Below are 18987 nucleotides of genomic sequence, written 5' to 3'. Positions count from 1 at the left end.
TGTTTCCTCAGAGGGGGACTGTGTTGGTGGTTTCTGAAGTTCTTGTGCCTCTGTATTTTTATGAGCTTATCCTGTCCCCAGTGGTTAGGGAGGGAATTTGACATGACACTCATAAAACAGTAACAGGAAACTCCAAAGGTCACTGCATAAAGTTTTGGGTTTTATTGTGAAACAACAGGCAAAGTCGTTTTGTACCATAGTGGTGTTTATGAATGAAAAGTGGCTTGCACAGTGTAGCCTCAAAGTGGGAATGTTTTTCAGTCATGGTTGACAGAGCTTGAGGTGACATCCCATTAGATGTGTGTGTTTGTGTGTTAGTGTGTGTGTACGTATGTGGGGAAAAAAAAAACAAAACTACATGGCTGATGAGAGAAAGATATGCAAACCAAATGCTGCCCCCGAGTGGCTCAAGGTGTCAGGCTAATCATCACATAACATCAGCCCACACCTGTCCTCTCATTCCATTCAGTTTTTATTTTATTTTGAAGGCAGCAGTACATAGTTGGAAGACCAGACATCTGTCCTTCTTCCTTCAAATTCCATTCTTTTTAATACTTGCTGCCATGGATACATTCCAGTGAGTCAAAAAAAAAAAAAAAAAAAAAAAGGTTTTATGCCCAGTAATTCTCACAAAAAGATATAGATTCTTTTTTTTCTTTATTCATCTCTCTTCTAATTGGTCCTATTTTATTAATATCTTGCTTATTTCAGTCTCCATCCCTACATTTTTGTTGTCACTTCTTGATTCCCATGTGCTCTCGCTCTCTCTCATGCTCACTCATTTTCTATGTTAGTTTATCATGGGACAACAGGCCCGGTGTAGTAATTACAGGCCAAAGGTAGGTCCAGGGAATAATTACATATCATTTCACGGTCGGGCCTCTGAGACTAAAACAAGGCCTCCTGCAGGTTATTTGAGAGGACTAGACCTTTTTCGTATTTTTCCAAGTGTGACATTTAAATCCCCAGTGGTTGAGACTGGACTTCCTTGACTGGGGTTTGGTATAGCACAGTGAAGCTATTATGAAAATCAAGGCGGGAATTCTCTGTGCTATTCTTGTGGCTACTTTGGTCCCTTTTGAGACTTCTTTAAAATTGTTTCACTTTCCCTCCATCTTTTCTTCTTCAGGTTACAACACGGTGGTGCGAATCCCAGCTGGAGCCACCAACATTGATATCAAACAGGTCAGCTACTCTGGAAAGCCGGAAGACGACAACTACCTCGGTGAGTATGTGGTGTGTGTGTGTGTATGTGTGTCAGTACAAGGATGTGGTCTCAAGCAACCCTGTATCAAATTGCAGTTTTACTTGGGACAATCATTCCAAAATGGAAGCAGTCCAACCTAATAAGATGTATAAATTACACCCTTTCAGTTCTCATCTGGTAGGTCAATGCCATTATCCCCCTAACACGACTATAAACCACCCAGACTTGGTGACCCGGAGCTGTAGAGGCAGGCTTTTAGCAAAGACTTGGGCTAAACTGTTGTCAAACCATTTTCATGAAGGAAAGGAAACTGTCATTTATACTGAGTGTATTATGGAGGAAATGTGTAGGGGCGTTGGTCCATCTGGTCATGGCAAAGACAGTTGGTTGGGAAAGCAAATGGAGTGTCAGCCCCTGAGAAAGATAAATGAGGCAGCAATAGGTGCTAATTAGAGGCATGTGGAGCCCAGGCTGCATGAAAGTAGATATAGGGGTATAGGGTTAGATGGACCCACCGGGCTAAGTGTGTGTGTGTGTGTGTGTTTCTGTCTCTGTGTGTGCTTGCATGTAAGAAACAGAAACAGACAGACAGAGAGAGAGGGGAAAAAAGGGAAAAAGAGTTTTGCTTATGTTGTAATGGTGGGTGCCCATTTTCAGATGGTTCAAGTCAGGTTCAGGATGTTTTAAGTCTGAAAACACATCTGGCAAAGCCTCGTTGCCACATTGCTGTTAGAAGGTCAACCCCCGCTGTTGCTGAGTGCCACAGTCCTACTATGAGCGAGTGCTGCCGGTATTAAACGTGGTTGAAATTTGTAATGCCCTGCCAATTTTGTCACTCCGGCTGGTACAGTATGTCAAAATTCTTTTGTGAAGCTCACTGCGCTGTCAGAATAAAAAAAGAGTGTGCTTTTGAAGCCATGGGTCCTAAATTATGGAGCTCTTTCCTGCTGTGGACACCTTCAGAAAACAGTTCAGTGCCCACCTGTTTAGGCCTGCCTCTGCTTAGTTTTATTTTATTTTATCTCTATTTTATTTGACATTTCTATAATTTGTCTCTAATTTAAGTCCTTTTTGAGTCTTATATCATGAAGCTCTTTGTGAAGTCTGATCTATAAAGATAATATATGAATGCATTTGATGACAAAGCCAAGGGGAATCCTTGAGCTTACGCTGACCTCAAATATAGTGTGTCACACAAGAAATTTAATAAGTTCCCTATTATAGTTCCTGAGGGAACTCTACTAATACCATGTTCAATACAATAAAAGAAGGTATTCATTCTACCAATTGAGTCACAGAGCTCTGGAGAATCTAAGCTAAGCCAAGGGAGAAACTGAGGCTTTTTTAAGGCACTTGATGTTGGTTTCTCATTTTATTTTTGACTCATCTGTATCAAAGCATATGTAGGCAGGTTTTTTTTTTTTTTTTTTAAAAAGGCCTCAGTAGAAGCACCACAAGGCATAGGAGGAGAGAGGGACTTTAAGATGTTCATACACACTTGTGTGTGGCTGTGTGTCTGCACATTTTTCTAAGGCATTGTCTTTTTTCTGTTGCTAAAAAGCATCAGTGATCACAACCAGAGTCTGTAGTTCACTGTCAAAACCCCACAGATCCCACAGTCGTCTTTGGGCTAAAGATAGCATCTGGCATCCAACAATGTACAGACTTAAGTGTAAACAAAGTTGTGTATAGAGTCACGTATAGAATCACATATGTTGTTTCAGTATGCACTCTAAGACTGTAATTAATTGCGTATTTCTTGAACCTATAGCGTTCAATGAAGAAAAAAAGGTGGTGGGTGTTGATTTTGTGTTTATGTGCTAGTTTGCCAAGTGTGAATTTCTATTCATAAGTTCCTGTGTGTGTTATTTGTGTGTGTATGTCAATGTACTTGTTTGTATTAGGAGTCAGATCCTTTGTTTGCACTGCAGTGTTACGAAGAGTCACGCAGTCTAACTCCAAATAACTGCAATTTAGTGCCACCAGTGTTTCAACATACCTCCCCTACTACAATAGCTTTGCGGAATGATAGTATGTCCAGTCAAACACTGTTTACTTAACATAAAGCCTCAAATGATAAATGTCACATCTCGTAAACATTCCCAAAACCCCAATTCCACAAGACACAAACTCATTTTAGGAAGCAAACATTCCTTCACTTGCACTGAATTCTTTCACATTTAGTTTTGAGTTGTTTTGGGTTTTGTGGTAAAATGTGTTGTGCTTATCTGTCTGTTTCTTATTCCAGCACTATCTGATAGCCAGTCCAACTTCCTTCTGAATGGGAACTTTGTGGTGGCCATGTTCAAAAGGGAAATCACATTCAAGGGAACTGTCATTGAGTACAGCGGTTCGGATACAAAAGTAGAGCGAATCAACTGCACTGACCGCATTGAGGAGGAGCTTATTCTGCAGGTACGAAGGGGGAGTTTTTCTTTGTCTTTAATTGTGTTTATTTAATTTTTTTTAAAATCAGTTTTATTCCTACTTTAGTTGTAGTGCATATTATTCTGCGTTTCTTTTTGTCACAGTGCTTTATTCCTGATCTCTGCATCACTCGCCTGACATACTGAGCTAAACCTCTGTCTGAGGACGACATCTCTGTGTAGACCTAGACAAACTAAGAAAAGCATGTTAAGTCCTTTGCCTTTCCCACCATTTTTTTCCACAGGTCTTGTGTGTGGGAAACCTCTATAACCCAGATGTCCGTTACTCCTTTAACATACCCATCGAGGAACACAGGGAGCAGTTTGTGTGGGATCCCTCAGGCTCCTGGCTCGAGTGCAACCGCATCTGTCAGGGTATCTCAGCTTGGCTTCAGTATCTCCACACATGAGCAATGTGATCATTTTTCTTTGGCTTCAGTGAATCCTAAAAAAACTCAGCAAGTACACAAAATATCAGAAGGCTTTTGTGCGGTTGTGATCCATGAAAAAATACATATTTGATGTTGTACGTTCATTGTTATTTCACAAATCACTATATTTGACCCTGTGAAGAAAAGTTAATTGCTGTAGAGTCATGAGACTCAACTGAGAGTCAGATTTCACAGCTACTCTTAAAATGAATCATAAAGCTTTACCACCAAAAATTTATCAGAACCATGATGCATCTTATTGCTGTTAGGACATGGAATCTTATTACATGGGCACAGATTTAAGTGTCAGTGCACATTATGATTAGCATTTCTCTTGCATCACTTACACACACCTCTGGATGTAAAACCTTACTCACTCATTCCCCCCTTCCATAAAACCCCTTTGTGACCCTGGCCAATCACATGGCCCGACACCTTCCCTTTGGCCTGGCCCTTAACCCGACTAGGCCCCTCAAATTTCCCTTTTAGAAACAAGCTAGTCAGGCTCCCAGTGGGTCAGCATGCACAGTGGGATCCAGTAAAGAGATGTGTTTGTGGGGTCTCAGACCAGCGTGGACCCCTAAGGCTGTATAATGAAGGACTTGATGTCAGAAATGATGGTTAATCTAGTTCAAGATGAAGAAACCTAATATTTGGGCAAGTGAACTGTCTGCCAGATGTTGTCTGATTGAACCTTGCTTTTATTTGTGTGTTTCTGTAGGTGAGAGGAGGCGAAAGGCGGTATGTGTGCGTAAGAGTGATCATCTTGAGGTATCGGACCAACGCTGTGAACATTTACCTCGCCCTGTTGCTGTTACTGAGCCCTGCAACACTGACTGCGAAGTCAGGTGCGCATTACCACTCAAAGACACGCACGTACACACACAGTAGCAATTCCTGCAGAGCACAGACAGCCAAACATTTTCCTACATCTCCTCTCACTCAGGTGGCATATTGCTGGAAAGAGCGAATGTTCTGCTAAATGTGGTCCAGGCTACCGCAGCCTGGATGTTCAGTGTGTGAAGTACAGCCTGATGAAGAGACAGAGTGAGAGGGTGGAGGCCAGCATGTGTGGAGACACTTCAAAACCTCAGACCAGAGAGCCCTGCCATGGGGACTGTCTGCTGAAGAACTGGCAGTACAGCGCCTGGTCACAGGTACCATCAATGATTTACATGAAATAAGTAGTTTGAAGGGAGGCAAGAATAAGACCCTGGTCCGAATATTTTACAATATCTACCATGTTATACCACTACTATTTTTGACTTGCACTATAATTTCATTCCTATTAGTATTTACGGAATATAAAATAGAAGAAAATACATGACTGAGTGGGCTAAACATGGTTGATTTATTGTTGTTAACAGTGCTCCAAGACATGTGGACGTGGGAGCCGTAGCAGAGAGTCTTACTGTATGAACAACCTGGGCAGACGACTGATAGATAGGGAGTGCAATGAATACCAGAGGGTGGTTACTGAAACCTGCAACGAGCAGCCATGTCCCAAATGGACCGTCAGCGAGTGGAGTGAGGTGGGCCTTGTCACACACCTAGACATGCAGACATGGCCACACACAGACACATGAACAAATGAATGTAGCAAGAAAGTATAAATACTGGCCTCACAACTGTGACTGCTACGTCCTCTTCCCACTCCCAGTGCTTGGTGACTTGTGGGAAAGGGATGAGACACAGACAAGTGTCCTGCAGCATGGGAGCCGGGGAGGAGAAACTGAGTGAGCACTTCTGTGACCCGTCCAGCAAACCCCAAGCTGTTGGGAGCTGTGAGCTGCCCGAGTGTGCATCCTGGCAGGTTGGCGTCTGGGGAGCGGTGAGTCCTGCGGACACACTGGAAATATACACAGTCTCACCTACACACACACACACACACAAACAGATAAGACATAGCACTGGGGCGAGGTCGCTTGGTGCTGTGTTTGACTGAGGAAATGGGTTTCATGTGTGGCTTGCTGTCTACAAGTTTGACTCGTATCTTTTACATAGTGTGTGTGTGTGTGTGTGTGTGTCTGTGTGTCTGTGTGTGTGTGTGTGTGTGTGTGTGTGTAGGTGAGACAGTGTATATTTCCAGTTTGTGTGTGTGCGTGTAACCCGATATACTAGCGAGTTACGGAGGAGTGTGCCCTGACTCCATCTGCCATTTCCTCTATGGTTCTTTCACTTTGCCCTCATATCCTGTCAGACTAAACCTGACCCACAGTGTGCACTCACGTGCACGCACACATGCACGCACACATACACGTATTCCCATGCATTCAACTGTTTCTGTACAGATTTAACACTGTTAGGATAAAGCAGAAATTGAATGAAACTTGTATGAATAGGTGTCTTTTGCCATTCATAGTTTGGTTTATACACTCAGATCCAAAACCCTCCCACACGTGTTTGTATGAAGTCAGATAGTGGTATTTACAGAGCTGGAATAAATCGGCTCGTTAATGCCTGCGTAATTATAATTTGCTGCTCAAATAAACCTATCCTGTGGCACTTCCTCTGCTCTCGTGTTGTACCTAAACGTGCTTGGATCACCTCATATGTGAGTTAAGAATTAGGTAAAGGGTCGAGTTGACACTGTGGGTGTGTATGCGAATGCATGTGTCCATACGTACGTGCTTGTGTGTGTCTGTGTGTGTGTCTGTCAGGGTTTTACCAAGGCTCTGCTGAGCTGGACCTTGACCGTCTAATATATCAACCTTGACATACTTAGATAGAGTTTGAGATATCTTGCGGTTGACTGGGCTTTTCTCGTGTTTGTGTGTGTGAATGTATGTGTGTGATTTTGTCTTTCAGTGTGCGGTGACCTGTGGCCATGGCTACCAGATGAGAGCTGTGAGGTGTGTGTTGGGGGACTACGGTGACACTGTAGATGACAGAGAGTGCAATGCTGCGGCGAGGCCCAGAGACAGTCAGGTAAAGAAAAAAAAAAAAAAAAAAAAAACTCAGACTAACTGTTCACACACTAAACTGCTCAGATAAAGTTTAATATTCAAAGTAGAGCCCTTATTTCTTCCAGAGTTGATGGTTTGCTCTTAGGGTAAATAAATAAAATGCAACTCATAAAAAACCACAAAAAATAAATAAACAAAATGCTGCATACTGTATTGAATGCAGATGTTTTATGCATAATCTGAGGTCAGGCAGTAAGCATTTATAAAGTCCCTCATCTAAGTCCCATTATAAACTGTTTTAGGGAAATGTCCAGATATTTTACAAGGAGAATATTGGTTTAAGGTTTTTTTTTTTAACCCTTATTTTATGTTTCCAATAAGCTTGAAACTTGCGATTTACATTAACGAGGGCCACGGCCAGTTTAGAACATGCGTCTGCAAACATTAAAGAACTACTGATTATTATTGCTAATCCTGCAGCCAGGTATGCCAGCCATGCTAGGCAAAGGAAGGTAAAAATCAAAGGCACCAAATTAAAATAGCTGGGGAACCAATCGTCCCCATACAACTGCATACACACATATTTATATACTTTCTCACACCTGACACACACCTTTGCCTTAACTCATATTGATGGGAGAGAATAAAGCCTAACAATTTACTAACACCATGACCGCCATGAAAGCACAATGAAAACAGCTACCCTGCTGTGGTTGGAAAAGAGTTTAATGATAGCTGTAAGAATGAACCCGACAGTAAAGTTGTATACCTGAAACATTAAGATGTTTCACAGAGTGAGGTGATCATTCTCAGTGGGTTCCATACTATGAGGATCCGCTTTGACATTACATGTTTACATTTAATGAATTTTAATATAAAAATGCTGATTAGTACATCTCTCACTAGATATTTTTTTCCAGTGAGATTTGAGCTTGAAAACTTCTAATGAGGTCTGAGTGAGCCAGGCAGCTGCAAGCAAATTAGGTGGGTTAGACCATGAGGACGACAAGCAGAGCCAACTCATTGTCTCTCAGCTCCCATTCCTTGTGAGCAACGACTTAAACTAAGCACTGGATTTGTAAAATCAAGCATGATTCAGCAGCTAAATGTCGTATTTTTATATTTCAGGGTCACTCAGATTCTGATTCCAGGGGAAAATGTAGGTGATATTTGACATTTGAGTGAGTGACGTGTTCATTCAGTCATACTGATGTTTAGGCTTCAGATAGCTCGTCAATCATCTGTTGATTGGTTAAATGCAGATCCACTCATTTGCAAAGTAGACGTGGTCTTCAAGCATATGACCTTCACTACAAACGTCACTGGAGCAAAAGCTGTCTGTGCTTTGCTTCGACCCAAAGTCCCAGTCAGTGTTAAGGTGGATACAGACCATAAGGCTGCAGCGCACTTTGCTTGAGTGGTTTAAGTATATGGTTTAAGGGTTTTTAGACACTGATGGGCACTGAAGGCAGGGAGTGTTGAACTCATGACCTTTCAGTCTCCAGATAAGAGATTAGTTTCAGCTGTCAGGATTGAGGTCACCTTGATAAGGACAGACTTTGTATTAGGCAAGTCTACACGTTACAGCATCCTCAACCCAGCCAACGTAGCCCTGTGTTTCAGGCATATTGTTGTTTTTATGGTTTTTTTACTGATATTTTTGTGGCATAATTACTCCCGCTGCTTCAGTCCATTGCTGTGTGACTCATAGCTCATTACCCTCATGACTAATAGCTCATTATACTGTGTTTGCATGTTTGTATTTGTAGGACTGCGAGATGCCAGCATGTCCATGGGCCTCTCCGGCACAAAGCACACCTCGTCCTGACAACTCAGCTCAGCTCCTGACTCAGTGGAGATACGGCTCCTGGACTGCGGTAAAGAAACAGATTTACTGGGTCTATCAGAAAACATCACAGTCTGTAGGTTTACCTTCTACAGTCGGAAGAATATACAAAAGCAATGCGGTTTTTGTTAAACGGTAAACAAATCCGTGCACTGTTTTGTTCATCCTTCTATGTGCGTAGTTTTAGGGAAAATGATCTGCTGGGCTTTAGAATCAGACTTACCTCTGTCTTTGGGGAAAAAAAAGAAATATGAGAATATTGATGGAGCAGTTTGTATATATATGTGTGTGTGCGTGTTTCTGTGTGTTTAAAAGAAGGAAACCACACTCAAGTAAAGAGGGGTCTCATGCATGTGTGTTTACAAATTATAGGTTCTCATATTAAATTTTATTGTATATCCCAACATTCCTTCAGATAGTACATACTGTACAGGACCATGATCCTCTTTGGCATTGTCTTTTTTACCCCCTGCTGCATCTACACACACTTACACACGTATATACTGACACACACACACCGCTGTCTGGGCTGAGAGGCCCCTCTGTCTCTCTGATACTTTGCATTGTTACTTGTTGCAAATGAAAACCAGATTTCATCTAAACACAAGTCTACGGTTTCGAAGATTGAACCCCGTCTGTCAATCTGAAAGTTGTTGTGAGCTCACATGTCAAAGGGGCCAGCACCAGTGTGGTCTCACAGACACACACACAGGATACACACACCACGTGCACTTATACACAGGCATACAGTCCCCTGAGCAGCGGAACTGCCATCCTCTTTAGAGTGCCATTGATATGAGAGGGATATTAACGTGCCTATTTGAGCTGGAGCCATTTGATTGCATTAGGTATTCATCCCCACAGAAGTGTTTACTATGATGTCCCGTTGAGATGATATGGATACAGCTAGAGACTATACGCAGGTGAAAGCTGATCAGGGAGTCATTTCAGGACACCAGTGACAGTAGAGAAAATCCTAAAGGCATTTATTTGTAACACCAGTTGAGGAATCCACAATATATAATTTTCATGAAAAAATGTTGCCTTATCTGGTTCTGTACGAGCACATGAAACCACGATAGCGCACTGTAAAAAAACACAAATAAGCTGAATGTTGTATGATTAGAGAAGAAACAAACCTGCACCCAGGTCTCATGCACATCCAGTTTTCAGACTTATTTCTTGTCAGCTCTGGCTGTAAAATAAAAACAAGACAGAACAACACCATTTACCTAACTCACAGGAAGTGACTGAAAATCCTGTCACTGTGCATGGACTGATTAATCAAAGTTCGAATGCAGAATTTATTTATTTTTTTAATATTTAGTAAATTCAAATTGAACATGATTGCTGTCTCCCATTGTCACTTTACACTACATAATACCTGGATAATTATATACAATAGGCCTATAGATACATGAAATATAATGTATACAGTATATACTATGCTCTCATTACCATTTGCATATCACTTAAAACCAATCAGTTTTGTGGTGCATTATCTATAGCATGGTACCTCATGATAATTTTGAGTTAGTAAGGGTATAGTGCAGTTAAAGGCATCACTTTAAAAACCACAATACATTTTTTGAATGTTTTTGAAATTCCACACGGGGCGTTTATTTGTCTCATCTTTGCCTGTATATGCATGTCCTCCAGTGCTCTGTGTCCTGTGGCAAAGGGAAGCGGGCGCGTTACGTCAGCTGCAGAGACGCTAAGGGAGGAGTGGCCGACGAATCATACTGTGCCCACCTGCCACGCCCCCCAGAGTCCTCCACCTGCTTCAGCCCCTGTGGCCAATGGCGTGCCGGGGAGTGGTCTCCTGTGAGTAAAACATCCAACACTGTGTCCAATCAATACAGATTTCTGCCACTATAGTGACTTGCAATAATCACTCAGTTGATTTTGCCAACAATGTTAAAATCATCCTGGATAATAATGGGCTTTTGTTAGTGTTGATCTTATCTGATGATCTTAGTTAAGGTAAGAGTTAAGTCTTAGTTTGTAAATGTCAGTATGGCACGAGAGCCAAAACCCCTGATGCTGTCACTAAAAGATGGACCAGAGGTGGAATTGTTTCACTGGCAGTTAAGGAACCAGGGACCATTTCTAATAATTAATCATCTTTTTATCATATGTTAACGTGAAATGAAAATCATTTTAAATGTAAAAACCTAAATGAAATTTATCTGAGGACAAAGCCTTAATTCCATTACGCTGCTTTTTACTATTGTTGTATTGACAGTCACAGACTCACGGGGCTTCACATCACAAAAGGAAAACAACACTCCCCAAATTTAAGGCTGATTTAAAGCCTTGAAAATCTCAACAGATCTCCTCAAAAATCTCATTAGAGGAGTAAACAGAAAATAGGAATCTTTGGGAAGGAGTCACAGTGGAATAGGTCAGGCAAGGTCAGTCAGGAATTCAAACTGAAAGATGTAAACAAAGATCAAATGTCAAGATACTGCGACACTGAGAAAGCACAGAATCAATTACATTTTGTGCCTTAAGGCAGCCAGTCTGCTGTGTTTCTGTAATGGACTCCAGTCACATCATCACGTCACAGCTCCACACGAGACATGACTCTCACAGCAGTGCAGACAGTGTAGCTGAATCTATAACTTAAATAAGATTTCAGCCTTTGGGAGTGGTGTAGCACTCAGAGTGAACTGTCAGAATGAGACGGAAACATGAATTTGTTTTCCAAATTAAATTGCTATTTAATTGTTGTTATTGGTTGCTTGTTAAAGGCCCCCCCCACTCGCGCCCACATTCATGTTTAACGCCTTCATTCTCTCTCTCCTGCCACAGTGTTCAGTAACATGTGGTGTGGGAAGAACCACCAGACAGGTGGTCTGCTCTAACTACCACCAGCCAGTGGACGAATCTTTCTGTGACCTGGACGAAAGACCTGCAGCAGAACAGGAGTGTACCACTACACCCTGTTCCTCTATCTACCACCGTCAGCGCATCAACGACCAGCCCTATGGCTATCCCCAGGACCCAGGACGCCATCCTGGGCACAGCAGCTGGAATGTGCCCTCAGCAGACAACCAGTGGAGGACAGGACCCTGGGGCGCAGTATGTTTGTTCAGCATGTCATCTTTGGTGAAATTTTGCTGTGTAGAAGTCTTTTGTCCTGTGGCAGAATCTTTTCTGAAATTCCAGTCAGAATTTTCCTTTTTTTTTTTTTTTTGCCATGTCTAGGAAACCTACTAAGATCCTTTCTTTACTGGCTCACTTAATATTAGGTATTCATCAAAAAAGCCAATGAAGAATCAAATGATTTATGGCCAGAATAATACATAGTATGGATAACAAATTGCCATGAAGGCCTGTGTTTGACTGTCTGTAAACACATCCTTATGAACATATTAACTTGGAGGGTGAGGTAGCAGATGTTTTCATTTCTCAGGGCAGAGGGCCATACATGGTAAAGGACTTTACAAACAGCACCAAGGGACAGATTGCAATGCATACTAAGGACTGCAGAATGTATGTACCGTATATGAATGGTGTTTCAGTGTAAACATAGACATCAGTGTTTTTTACTGGAGCCATGTAACTAAGAAAAATTCTTGGTTCCCTGAAGGTACAGCCTAAATTCTGAGGCTGGAATCGATTGGGCACAAACAAATCGATTGGAGCCGTTCAAGTTCTTCATGTTCTTGGCCTTGAATCATGTTGGTTTAAATGCAGAGTGCTGTTTTTGTTGTTGGGCACAAGTGCCCAGTCTTTTATTGTGTCTAACCCTGCATGGCAGTCTTATGCCTGCAAAAAATCTGTTTATGCCAAGATTGGTGTTGTTGTTGGGTTTGTGTCTCCTTTATATAGTTTTGTTTGCACAATTCTATTCTGGAGTCCAAGTTGCTATGTACCCAGGTCAACCTCATCACAAACGCAAGAGCTGTTTTTGGCATTACATGGTGGAGGTGCAAAACAGATGTTGCCAGCTATTCATATATAGCACACGAGTTAGAGTAATGGTGGATTCTTACATGTAATGTCAACCACAGTAGGATGCTTGAGGGCCTTCATTTTTAGCTGATTAAATCCCTGTAGCTATTATATGCTATGTGGTCTTTCAACTCATTTGTGTTTGTGCTTTCACTTGAGCTTACACCCAGTTGCATGAAAATAGAGCCCACTATGTTGTTTAAAAGGGAGAATCTGCTCCCTGCTCGAAGATATTTGGCAAAAGTTGTCAGTTCTGGATAAAATGGTGACATTTTGCACCTAATTGTTTCAATTTTTACTGAATTACTCCATCAAAAGATCTTGTTATTTTTCGGGGAAAGTCTATTTTAGAAATCACTTCAGTGTTTTTTAGAAGGAGATAAATGTTTCGTGTGTTTTCTTTTTCTCTTTTTCTGAAGGCCACGAGAAGAACATTCTTCCATTTTCACCCCCCCAGCATTCATCCCAGTACACTGTTCATTCTCACATAAAGAACTTGACTGGAAGCACTGCTGTTCAGGCTCACTCTGTGCTGTCCTCCCTCACACATAGAGAGCTCTGAATGTGCTCACTGCTGTTGACAGTGGAGATGTGTCATTTTAATTGGATGCAGAGGGTACCTACTGCTCCGTTCCAGGCTGTGTTATTCAGTGTTTGAGACTGTCCTTCATGGGCTGATGTTTTCCACCTTAGGAAGACAACTTTGACCAGTGCAGCTGGGGCTGGTCTTGGTTAGACTCAGGTAAATTCACAGTAACAGGGTCTGTATTGTGTACGTGAGTTCACACAGCATCACTAGTAGTGCTTTCTGGAGCTTTGATCTGTATCCAGTGGTCCTGTAGGGAACTTTGGTCACATGAGAAAAAGCGGTCATATATTAGAGGTAGATGGTTTCCCAATGATTTTCTGCCCTATTATGCACATTTGTGTGTGTGTCCGCAATGACACACCGTGTGTTCTCTGCAGTGTTCCAGTACCTGTGCAGGAGGCTTCCAGAGGCGAGTCGTGGTCTGTCAGGATGCTGACGGACGCAGCAATAGCTACTGCGATGAGAGAGTCAAGCCTGCTGAGTCCAAGAGCTGTGACTCTGGTCCCTGCCCTCTGTGGAACTACGGTGTCTGGGGAGAGGTGAGGTTATATTTAGAGTTCAGCTAATGATTTTGTCATACAATTCTACATATATATTGTGAACATTATCGTATTCCCCAAACACCTTTTGTGCTTCATCCTTATCATCTGTTATGTCTTCTTTGTCTCTGTTGTGTGTCTCTGTCAGTACTTATACACAAACAGGCATTTGTCCAGTCTCAGTCTGAAAAAACTGTTAGGTTGGTTAGATCAAAAAACATTAGTCTTATGAAGCTGAAACAGTCCACAAATGCCCAAATGAAGCAAATTATAAGACTCATTATTATATAATTATTATATAACATAATTACATAACATTATTAAAAATCATATTTTGTTTGCTAACCTCAGTGCACACAGACCTGTGGTGGAGGAAGGCGGACTCGCCTGGTGGTGTGTCAAAGGCCCAATGGTCAGAGGCTGAACGACTACAACTGCGACATCCTGGACAAGCCGCCTGACATGGAGCAATGCAACCTGCAGCCCTGCCCAGGCTCTGCCTCCTGGCACCGCCGACCATGGAAGCCGGTATGAGAGTACTAACTCATTTTCCTCCAACACTTACCTTCCTCACTGAGGGTGCATCACTGTGAGTAGATATTGTGTGTGCTAAAATGACTTCAGACCTATGTACTAAGAATGGGTTGGTTTTTTTTTGTTTTTTTTGCCTAAAACTGTAGGACATTCTGGAGTAAGCGCTGGCTATCTAGTGCTACTGTTGGCTAGCCTGCTCCAGCCCACCCAGATGGGCCCTGCAGTGGCATGGTGCTGATTAGAATAAAAATAAATAAATAAAAGGAAAAAATACACAAAAACACAATGCTGCTCCACTTAGAGGATCATGAAAAACATATGGATCCCATTTTGAGCCAATGCTCCAAATTAAAACCTATAAATCAGGACAGTGTTGTCCAACATTGCCATATATTTGTAGAGGCATAACTCTAGAAAATACTTATTTCATATATGAGGCGTGAAGTAAATGTTCTTTGTTGTTATTGCTGTCTTCACCCTCTATCTGAAGTACACAAGTGTATATTTGTGTATAAGAGTTAATATTATGACCTTTATTGAACAGCAACAGATGACTGCCAGTGTATTTTGTATATGTATCTTTGTACAGTATGAATTTGTTTTTCAAGTATCTAGTTTTCGTTACTGAATATTATATTTAATATTTTTCCTGGTGCTCTTGGTCAGACCTCTCGTATCTCTCTATGAGTAAATACAGTTTGTACAGAGGAAAATATTTTCAAATCATGTTTCATTGTCTTTTTTTACTTAGGTTGAAATGCATTTAAGGATGGCTTCATCTCTGTTAGTTGAAAATATAATAGCAAATAGCCAATAAAACTATGAAACAAGAGATTTAATTTAATCCAAAAAACTATATTCAAAAACTAAATTAAAGTAAGTGCCTTGAAATGGAGGATGGCTGAAAATAAATATTATAGGAAAGAATTTTTCATAAAATATTCATTTTTATTTTAAGTTTGAATAAAATATATTTTCTGGTATGTGATATATTTGATATCATATAAGAAAACAGGCATAAATGCAGATAAATTACACTGTAATTACCATTCAAACATCTTTCTACACCTGGTTTCCACTTCATCTACAATGAAGCATTTGGGCAAATGAATCATATTGTGAATAATATGGTGCGTTGTCGATATCGGGAAGATGGAATTTTATGATATCGTCAGGGTTAGAATGAACTTAATAATGGCGCAGTAGGCAGCAACAGTGCAGCTTATTGAACATAAACACTTGTTATTGAACAAAAGTGCAGTACATCGAGGTTACCAATGAGCTGTTCTTTTTCAGCTTGCATCAGTGTCCATAACACAAACCTAAGCACACAGATACCTCCTCTTTATAGTCATTTGTTGCTGTCTCTCTTTATTCCTTTGGCCAGTTTTTGTATTTCCGAAGGATTTTTTTTTTTTTTTTCAAATGAAACTTATTTATTTGTTTACAGTAGATTATTAGTTGTTGAAGCTTTACTGTTTTGCTCCAATTTAGAGTGATGTAACACTTTACTTTGGAATTACTTGTCATGATACACAATACAACAATTTTGTATTCATGTGACCCTACCAGTGATGCAAGATCCCCACTGCTGCTCTGAAGGCAACTTAGGGGCAACAAAACTCAATGAGCAGCTTTGGCACTGTTTTATTGAATAAACAGAAATATGTAACATTTCCATAATCTATGTCCAGCTTTGTTTCCCATCCATATTATGTTACTGGGGGACACTATCGGGTAAAAACTATTATTTCTTGCTAGTTAATAGCATCACTTCATCATATAAATTTGCATCTCTAATTTTAGTCAGCCATTAACGGTGAAGAGCAGATTTTAACTTAACAGTGTTTAAAAGAAGCAGCTGTAATTGCCTTGTTAGAGCCTCAAAGAGAAACACCAGCTACAAACCTTGTTTTTGCTGACCTTCAGTGGTTTAACCCTTCACCTTGCTGCAGTGATGTAGAGGTGTATTCCAGGGTGTGTGAGTAGACTGTAACCTCACTGTTACAGGTGGGGTTACAGGTGTAACTGGGCACGTTTCTGACCACGCACAGCCTGAAGATGTGCAACAGATTTGAGAGATTTGAGAGAGCGGCAAAATACTGCTATTGAACCTGGTAATAATTTACTCTGTAAGGTCAGTTCAGAGTTTTAGAGCTGTGTGAGAACTTAGAAACATCCAAGCAACTCTCATCTCAATCCACAGTACTGGTTCCGTTTACAGTCTAAGTATGTGTTGGACTTTGAGGTAGGCACTTAGACACTGCCTTGTGGTTGTGTAGCTTTGCAGACTCGAGCTCCTGGAAACAATTTGTGACCAGTTTTAAAAAGTGACATGTAAGCACTCTGACTTCCAGCTTGGTTAAGACAACATAAAATTGTCATGACACATATTTCAGGTGAAGTATTGCACATGGGTCTGTATTTACGTTAGTATCCTCCTCAGCGAGGATGTCTGCACTCTCCCTCTTTGTTTCTTTGCTTCTCTCGCTGTGTCATTCACAACCAAGACTTCCACAACCAAGACTCCTCAGCCATGGCAGTTTCACTCCCACTCCTTCGTTTTTATACCCTTTGGTGCAAAATTGCCAAACTCTACTTTATTTAGAATTTTTGTTTTGTTATTGTTCTTTTTGCTATTTATTTCATTCTCATGCAAAAATACATAATATGTTGAATTAGCTTTTTCCCCTGTAAAGAATATTAAAGAAACATAACTGTGAAATTTGTGTTGTTTCTCAGTGCAATATTTTACTGAAAAACAAAATACAGGACTGAGCAACTTCAGTAATTGCTGTGTACTAAGGAAGAGCATGTTCAAGGTTAAGGACACATAAATCCCATAAATGTCTCATTAGGGAACCGCGTGGGATGGGAAGACAAAACACACAGAAACAGTACACTGACAAGTGGTAGTACTTGAAATATATATTTATTATATTTATAGTTTATTATAGTTTATTGTTTTATCAGGGAAGCAGTTTATGTTGAGATCCAGGAGTCATCTTAGCTTTCTAGTACACTAATATGGTGGAAAACCATGTGCATGCACTACATGTACGATACATTTATGCAGTGTGTAGGCGAGTTATTGTAAACAGCTCATTGAAAACACTTGACTTGTAGGTCATTATGTGGTATTTTGGTATTTGACCCTCAATTGACTTCATTCCATTGAGCAGTCTTTTTCTGTAAACCTTATAATAATTCAGTCTTTGGGGGCGTATTTAAAACGTATTTCTGTTCTATCTGTAGTATTTCACATACCTTGGCATAATGTAGTGTAAAAACACTGCAGGCCTTTTCCTTTTATGCGTTTTAACATTGTATCTTGTAATCTCCCTGGAGAAAACATACGCAGTCCAAATCAAAACTTTGGCACTGATGGCACATCTGTTTACCATTGTATTAATGGAGCTCTCTGTAATGCATTTGGCAGGAGACCGACACAGTATTACTTTTACTACAACTATAATTGGTATTAATTCATGCTGGCAAGGGTTGTTTAGTTGAGGAGATCCAAAAGCAAAGCCTGAAAAGCCAGCAGAATATGGCTGATTGAATTATGCGATATGTATTATAATATTGTCCTGCTTTCTTTCGAAGAAGTTATTCTGTGATGGAAAACACACATTGAAACAGCTTTTTAAAAGTCATATCAGGTAGTATATTCAAATAGTCATCCGAGTTAATGCTGTAGGCTTCAAGCAACTCAAAATAGGCCATATTACCAAATTATACTTTGACAATAGGAAACCTCTCATTTACCAACTGCAGTGAAGCATTTGTTTAATATAGTTCTATGTAAAACAATACTGTAGGCTACATGCAGCATCAAGTGTTGAACTTATATTAGAGGATAACATTAGTTACTGTCATGCATGTGATTTTTGTCATAGATTACAGAAAGTCTTCATGCCATTTTTGAATTTTCAATCATTTAAGAGAACCAAAAAATTTTAAATTGTGGTGAAATAGGAGATTTTTGTAGGCACTGATGCTCTTTTACAGGCCAGAGGGGTATAACATAGGCTGGGTGGTAGTGGGGCGTTCTTGTATTATGTAACATTGTCAAAATATTTCTCATGGCTTCAGAGGGTGCCTTACCTTATGTAATGGCCTCTTCTGGTGGTAGTATCCCCAAAATATTTTTCTATGCTAAACAGAAACAGCGTAATTTCTGCACCAGTAATATCAATCACATCAGTTTCCAGAGTAGCTCATAACTGAAATCCTTGATTTTTTTGTTTTTAATTTTAAATATATTGTTCGGAAATTATATTTTAAACATGCCGTCCCACAGATACCATTACTGTGATGGCATTTTAGTCAAGCCAATTCTTTGATATTTAATTTTACATTAATGAAATAATAGATTTCTTAAACCTAAATACATATTTATAAGGAAATGACTTTACTACCATGTTCACAAATGTTATCAGTGAGCGAAATGTTTTTATGTTGACCTTCTCTTCCATTTGCACAGTTTTACAAATTTACAGTTCGTCCTGTACTTCAGTTTGCAGACAATGTCCCAAGAATTGCAAAA

At 40.4% G+C, this 18987-nt stretch overlaps 1 protein-coding gene across 1 annotated transcript in view; it reads left to right on the top strand.

Annotated features, from left to right (window-relative positions):
- LOC121181831 (A disintegrin and metalloproteinase with thrombospondin motifs 20) overlaps positions 1–18987 on the top strand; it is a 77641-nt gene that overhangs the window by 39257 nt on the left and 19397 nt on the right. The window contains exons 16-28 of the mRNA XM_041038002.1: positions 1130–1225; positions 3456–3622; positions 3879–4008; positions 4786–4912; positions 5011–5221; positions 5432–5596; positions 5725–5895; positions 6873–6992; positions 8740–8847; positions 10476–10640; positions 11631–11900; positions 13743–13904; positions 14256–14432. Of these exons, the coding sequence (XP_040893936.1) occupies positions 1130–1225; positions 3456–3622; positions 3879–4008; positions 4786–4912; positions 5011–5221; positions 5432–5596; positions 5725–5895; positions 6873–6992; positions 8740–8847; positions 10476–10640; positions 11631–11900; positions 13743–13904; positions 14256–14432 (2069 nt within the window). The remainder of the gene's footprint in view (positions 1–1129; positions 1226–3455; positions 3623–3878; positions 4009–4785; positions 4913–5010; positions 5222–5431; positions 5597–5724; positions 5896–6872; positions 6993–8739; positions 8848–10475; positions 10641–11630; positions 11901–13742; positions 13905–14255; positions 14433–18987) is intronic.

The sequence above is a fragment of the Toxotes jaculatrix genome, chromosome 5, assembly GCF_017976425.1.
Source record: "Toxotes jaculatrix isolate fToxJac2 chromosome 5, fToxJac2.pri, whole genome shotgun sequence".
Taxonomy (NCBI): Eukaryota; Metazoa; Chordata; class Actinopteri; family Toxotidae; genus Toxotes; species Toxotes jaculatrix.
This window is presented reverse-complemented; position numbering and strand designations above follow the sequence as displayed.